Source organism: Meleagris gallopavo, chromosome 4 (genome assembly GCF_000146605.3).
Source record: "Meleagris gallopavo isolate NT-WF06-2002-E0010 breed Aviagen turkey brand Nicholas breeding stock chromosome 4, Turkey_5.1, whole genome shotgun sequence".
Taxonomy (NCBI): domain Eukaryota; kingdom Metazoa; phylum Chordata; class Aves; order Galliformes; family Phasianidae; genus Meleagris; species Meleagris gallopavo.
Genome location: NC_015014.2, coordinates 23,569,488 through 23,575,893, shown reverse-complemented (window position 1 = coordinate 23,575,893; position 6,406 = coordinate 23,569,488). Strand labels below are relative to the sequence as shown.

The 6,406-nt window shown below is 40.9% G+C and overlaps 1 protein-coding gene across 1 annotated transcript; it reads left to right on the top strand.

The window, feature by feature from the left end:
- Positions 1-6: 6 nt before the first annotated feature.
- HMGB2 (high mobility group box 2) lies at positions 7-1,582 on the top strand. Its single transcript, XM_010709761.3, has 4 exons — positions 7-168; positions 266-411; positions 495-669; positions 1,116-1,582. Exons 1-4 carry the CDS (start codon positions 19-21, stop codon positions 1,269-1,271), a joined length of 627 nt encoding a protein of 208 aa, XP_010708063.1. The 5' UTR covers positions 7-18; the 3' UTR covers positions 1,272-1,582.
- The last annotated feature ends 4,824 nt before the right edge of the window (positions 1,583-6,406 follow it).

Below are 6,406 nucleotides of genomic sequence, written 5' to 3'. Positions count from 1 at the left end.
CCCGCCGCCGAGCTCGCCATGGGCAAGGGCGACCCCAACAAGCCGCGGGGCAAGATGTCCTCGTACGCGTACTTCGTGCAGACGTGCCGCGAGGAGCACAAGAAGAAGCACCCGGACTCGTCAGTCAACTTCGCCGAGTTCTCGCGGAAGTGCTCGGAGCGGTGGAAGGTGAGCCCGGTGGAAGGGCGGCTGCTAAGCGGCCGAGGGGGCAGCGTGGCTCCGTCTGATCCCGCCCCCCGCGCCTCTTCATTGCGTGTGTCTGCAGACGATGTCCAGCAAGGAGAAAGGCAAGTTCGAGGAGATGGCCAAGGGAGACAAAGCTCGCTATGACAGGGAGATGAAGAACTACGTTCCTCCCAAAGGAGAGAAGAAGGGAAAGAAGAAGGACCCCAACGCTCCTAAAAGACCACCGTGAGTGTTTTTGGGATTAAAAAAATCCCACAGTGTACGTTCTGCTAGCCTCTTACTTGCTTAAACGCCGTTTCTTGTTTCAGATCTGCTTTCTTCCTTTTCTGTTCTGAACACCGTCCAAAAATCAAAAACGATCATCCTGGCTTGTCTATCGGAGACACGGCAAAGAAGTTGGGTGAAATGTGGTCTGAACAGTCGGCCAAAGACAAGCAGCCCTATGAACAGAAGGCTGCAAAACTAAAGGAGAAGTATGAAAAGGTACCCTGTAATGTAACAGTCATTAGCATTGTAGAAGTCCCTGTAAATGTGACTTCTGTTTTGCCCCTATCCTGCTTATAGTTCACAATTCCAACTGTATGTATTGAACTTTGTCAGGCTTCCACATGTATGGAAAGGTGTGGCAAGGAACCCTTGTGAGCCTGAATGTGGTTTTTTATATATATCAGAGGATTTTATAAGTGCTTTCCTTCCAGAAAAATGGGTCACCTACTTGGAAAAACATGCAGTCACGTTCCAAGGCACTGTGTTTGTAAAATTCATAGAACTGTATGGATTAATGCATGTTCTACCAGAAGGTGAAAACATGAAAGTCCTAAGGTTGAAAACCCACTTCTCCACATAGACTGTAGCATTAAATTATTGTGCTAGTACATAACTGTTGTCAGAGTTCCATCACCAGCAACTAAGCATCATCTTTCTTGCAGGATATTGCAGCGTATCGTGCCAAGAGCAAGAGTGATGCAGGAAAAAAGGGCCCAGGTAGGCCTGCAGGATCTAAGAAGAAAGCAGAACCAGAAGAGGAGGAGGAGGAGGAAGAGGAAGATGAGGAAGAGGAAGAAGAAGAAGAGGATGAGGAGTAAATGAATGCCCTGCTGTAAAGATTTATGCTCAAAATCCAATATTTTGCTAAGAATGTGAACTCAAGTGCAGCTCATTGTTAGCTTCAGTATAAAAATCTGTACAGATTGTGTATAGGTAATGTGGTTCTTTGTAGGGAGACCTCTATTTCTAAAGTAAGTAGTAGCTGAGTGCTGCTACAGTTCAGTTTTAAAAGAAAAAGTTGTGGAATGTTTCTGCATATTTAATGGTTTTTTTGTTGAAATTCAGTGAATGATAGCCAGGTGTGTTTTTTTTTTTTTTAGCTAAGTAAAATAAAGGAGGTAGCTTAATAGCTGATCTTATATTTTGTAGTATATTCATTGTATTACTTTTTTTAACGATTTTGTAATAAAATGTTGTACATGATTATTGTTGTATTTGTTATGCTTGAGAGGGAGGGAGCCTTCTCCCAGTGGAGTCCTCTAAGCTTCTAGAATTTAGAGGATCTTTTCTTTTGTCTTTATGTTATCCTCTCTCATACACACTACTTTTAGTCACAGTTGATGTCTTCTCCCGTGCTGGTATTTGCCTGTATCACCTTCAGAGTTAAAAATCTTACAGTTTTATTGCTGAAATTGACCATACCCGAATTTCCATCCACTCTCCCCCCCAAAAAAAAAACAAAAACAAAAACACCCTATTGAAACTACTGAAATAGAGGCTTTGAAGGTTTGCCTTTTGTTAGCTGAGAAATAAGTCTTAGGAAATGTCCTGCTGTCCGTATCAGGAAGGCTGGCTGTTGGACAGATGTGCTCAGAGGCATGTCTTTCCTGATGTTCCACACTTTCCTTCCTTCACCCCTTGGCCCCAGTATAAGTGACTTGTCATAAAGGACACAGCTTGTGAAACAGCACGAACAATTTTGGAATGTTCTCACATAGCGTGAGTTAAGATTCCTGCAAAGAGGAAGAGGCATTTTTAAAGAACACCTGCTCCTGGTACTTCATTAGCTGTGGAGTTAACAGTAGCACCAGTTACACTGTTTCATAGTCTTCCCAGATTTTTACTCAAACTTGGCATGAATATATAATGAATAATATCTCTAGGCATTTAACAGTATTTCCACATGGAAAACTGAAGGTTCCATAGCTAAACTAATATGCTCCATTTAATTTGTTGAGATAACAGGTTAAAAAATCCTTTTAGTACAACTTGAAAGCCCAGTGCTGACAGTTACTTCATGTCTAGAGAGTAAGTGCTATAAAGAGCACGTTTCAGCTTTTTTTTTTACATCTACTGTCCAGCAAAAGTTCTGAAAAATGGGAAAAGTAGTCGCTTGTATAGATGTCAGATAAAAAATGGTTTCAGCGCATCACCATGGTACATGGCACACTGAATATTCATGAAAGCATGGAAATAAGGTAGCTAAAGGCAACTCAAAATACTTTATACTGAAGTAGGATATCAAGGTCTGAAGGCCTCAAAAGCCCAAAGCTGCACTGTGTGCTCTTTAGTACAGCTTTTGCAGTTCTAGAGAACCTTTGTACTTATTTCCATATATACTATATAATACTCTTCCATATCGATACAATTCTCTTTCACAGGATGTAGCTGAGACTACGCTGGTATTATTCTTTGCACCTTCTGTTCAGGTTTTCCTGTAGAAACTCCCCTTCACCTCCCCTGAATTCTCAGTGGGAATGATGCAGTGACTGAAGATAATCAGTGATTTTTTGAATAGTACATTGCCCTTTTGATAAGAAGGGTGCTGAATACAAATTAAAGGCATGGAAAAGAGCATATGGAATCACTACCTTTGATTGAAGCTCAGGAGCTTCAGATAATGCCCATCTGTGGACACTGAAAGAAGTGGGAGGATCCAGCAAGTGATCAAAGAAAAAAAAAAGTTCAGAAAAAGCCACAATAGTTTGCATAGTTAAAAAAAGTGGAAGTTATTTCCAAACCTGTAAAACAGAAGAAACTCTCACTTTGACAACCAGATGCAGCAGGGAAAAATATGAGCAGGACAAGTTGAAAAAATACACGGATTAATAACTTCCATAAACATAAGAACTAAGACGCCTACCAAAACAGTCCTTTGGGACGAAAGATGATTATGATAGAAAATCAGTGTTCAGAGAAGATTTCAGGAAAATGAAGTCTTTTTAAAAAAATCTTGTATAGGAGTCTCAGAAAGTTCTCATGACGGAATTTTTAATGGAGGAGGCATGGTGGAGCATCTGTCTCAAATCCAACTGTAAAAGGTTTTGAAATGAAATGACAGGACAGATGGTATTCATCCCAGAGTTCTAAAGAAACTCAAGGATGAAATGGCTGAACCTTTAGCTGTACTTTATGTATGTTTTTTTCACTTAAAGCTGCCTTAGCACTGGAGGAACGGGAGGTCACAAATATGATGCTAATTTTTAGAAAGTATTCCTTGGAGATACAGGGCACTTCAGACCAGTATATCCATCTGGCAAGCTATGAAGTTCTTATAGCGCAGATGAGAATTTCTGGATCACGCACTGAAAACGAAGCTAGGGAGATCGGGTATGTCTACTCCATCTGAATTTCCCAACAGACTCCTCATAAAAGAAAGGAAGCCATCACTGAAGGTCTTAACAAGTGACTGGCTTATACACGGAGACAGAATAGGACCTAGTTGTCAGTTTCACCAGTGGGGGAAAAATCACCTGTGAAAACCCATAGGCTGTTTTTGGAGGCTAGGCAAAGGGCTAGTGAAGACTTTCATATACACACGTGAATGATTTGTAGAAAAGTGGTGAACAGTGCTGCAACAGAGATGAGAGTTAACTGTGAAGAACAACAAAGGCAGTGTGAAGAACTGCAAAGGCAGCAGGATTTAAACAGAAGGTGAAATATGCTGTCAATACAAAATATATTATATGTTAATATGTGCTTCCCAAACACATGCAAAGGGGAAAATGGTCTAATGTTTATATCACTGGTAATGAGGATGGACAATAAGCTACATTATACTAGTCTGGAGGAGATGCTGGAGCTATAATAATTCTGTGAAGACGTAATGGATGAAACAGCACATCAGGCATTTATTATTAGATAAAAGAATTTGGAAGAAAAAAAAAGAACTGTTTATGAACACGTTATCTTCTTCCTGAAGAAATGTAAGGTTTCATTTTCCTTACACCAACTTCACGAACAAAGCCTACTTAGAAAGTTGGTCTTACTTTTCCCAAGAGAATCCTATGGTCTGAAGCACAGTAAATATTCTTTGTTTTGTTTCGTTTTCAAAAGGAAGACCTTAATCAACACAGCTATGGACACAGGAACTAAATGCAATATATCCAGGCTTTAAAACTCAAATAGCAACAAAGAAATCATCAATGAGCATGGAGAGAAAATCAGAAAAAAATGAAATAGGAGTTCTATCTTTGATCAGCTGATGTTCTGTTTATCTATTTCATAATGGTGTATCAGAAGAATCTTGTATGTAATACTAGCATATTATCTACTACTTATAGCTTAGGGACAGCTTATTTGCTGTGGTGGTGCCTTCACTTGCCTTGCCATCCTTAACAAACATTTATCTTTGTTGTCTCATTTTGACTTGTATTTCTTTCCACATCTTGAAAAATCTAAATTCTTTGCCTACTACCTCTGCATTTCTGGAATTGCTGCTCATATGAGCTGCCTCACAGCTCAGTCTGCTTCTCCACAACTCCTTTTGAGTTCAGTGTCTGGAATCCTCTAACAGAGCACAGATGTAAAGGTTATTGCTACATTCTCCAACACACAGAGCCTTTGTGGGACTCATAGCCCTTCAAATTGTGACATGTGCCTGAGACTGAAAACTATCCAGTAAAAGAAAAAAAAGTTGATTTTTCTGTCTACACAATTTTCTCTTAATCAGTGCAATCAAGAACTGCCACAGGCCAGCAATAAGTGAGTGAACCTGCTCCAGCCAGATATCCTAGGATAACTAACTTTGGCCTCATTACTGGAAAGGTTCTTGTTTCAGAACTGAATGCAGTGTCTGCCATCAGAAAAATCTTTGAGCAGGAAATCTCATGCTTCATCTACAAGTTCTATGGCTATTCTCAAAGTCTCTTAATCCAAACATCTATTGCTGAAGTTGTACCCCTAAGTGGGCTCATCAGCAGAGTGAAGGAATGACATTTGAATGGACAAGCTGTAATTCTACGGTCAAGTAGCTTTTAATAGAAAAGACCACATCCTTCCAAAAGGTCTTTTGAAAAATGTGATGACATTCTTGTCAGCACTGCCATCTTGAAGCCAGCTGCTGGCTAGCTGAATTCAGCACTGACCTAGCACCAACTCCTCCTTTGGGAATCTAGACCATTAGCAAGACCATCATTCTTCCATATCTCACTGATTTGTCTCAGCAAGGGAACAAACTGCAATGCCAGTGTGTCTCTTAAGGAAACTGGAAATTTGTTGTGTAATCAGATGTGACGGATGACCAGTGTCTGCCTAGATTCAAAACGTGGCCATACAGATTCTGGAATACTGAATAGAAAACACAGTTTCTAGCTCAAAGTCCTTAAACTGTAAATTGCCAGAAGGTGAGAAGTATCCTTGCCCCTAGTCCTTTCACTCTGCCTTGTGCTGCTTGACCACACCAATCCTACTGAGGGAAACAAGGCAACTGCCTGGACTTTCTGTCTGATCTTGTATGTAGTTTTATATTTCTTTTGATAAGTTCAGTTCCTATCCCAAATCAGAATATTCTTTGCTTTTGTGCAGTAGAGAAAAAGGGTCCTGACTATTTCAGAAACAAGGACTCCAAACATCACATGAAAGATAATATTCTGTAACAGGCAAAAGAAACCCCTCACTGAGGGCTGCTGTTGCCATCTCATGCATCTTGGGTGCTGACATTAGGGGTTCTTTAATACAGGTGGTGCTTAACTGCTTCTCCCAGCCTTCACTCCTTTCAGCCTTCTCATGAGACTGATTGTGCAGCAGACATTATTCTTGCACAAGAAAGGGCACAAATTCCACACCTGGTCACGAGTTGGCACCGCACTGGAGGCAGTTCTGCCTTCGCATGCATGGGACCAGCGGTACCCAGAGCCGTTCGTCCTGCTTTACCTGCCCGCCAGCTCACACACGGCACGCTTCTCCCTCAAGCAACCACATTTCTTTTCAGCTAAATATATTCTTAACAAGA

What these genes read in the sequence shown, in the direction of transcription:
- HMGB2 (XM_010709761.3), top strand. Translation starts at nt 19, where the DNA reads ATGGGCAAGGGCGACCCCAACAAGCCGCGGGGCAAGATGTCCTCGTAC. An exon ending in AGTGCTCGGAGCGGTGGAAG is followed by an intron (nt 169 to 265) that starts GTGAGCCCGGTG and finishes GTGTGTCTGCAG; the next exon opens with ACGATGTCCAGCAAGGAGAA. An exon ending in TAAAGGAGAAGTATGAAAAG is followed by an intron (nt 670 to 1,115) that starts GTACCCTGTAAT and finishes TCTTTCTTGCAG; the next exon opens with GATATTGCAGCGTATCGTGC.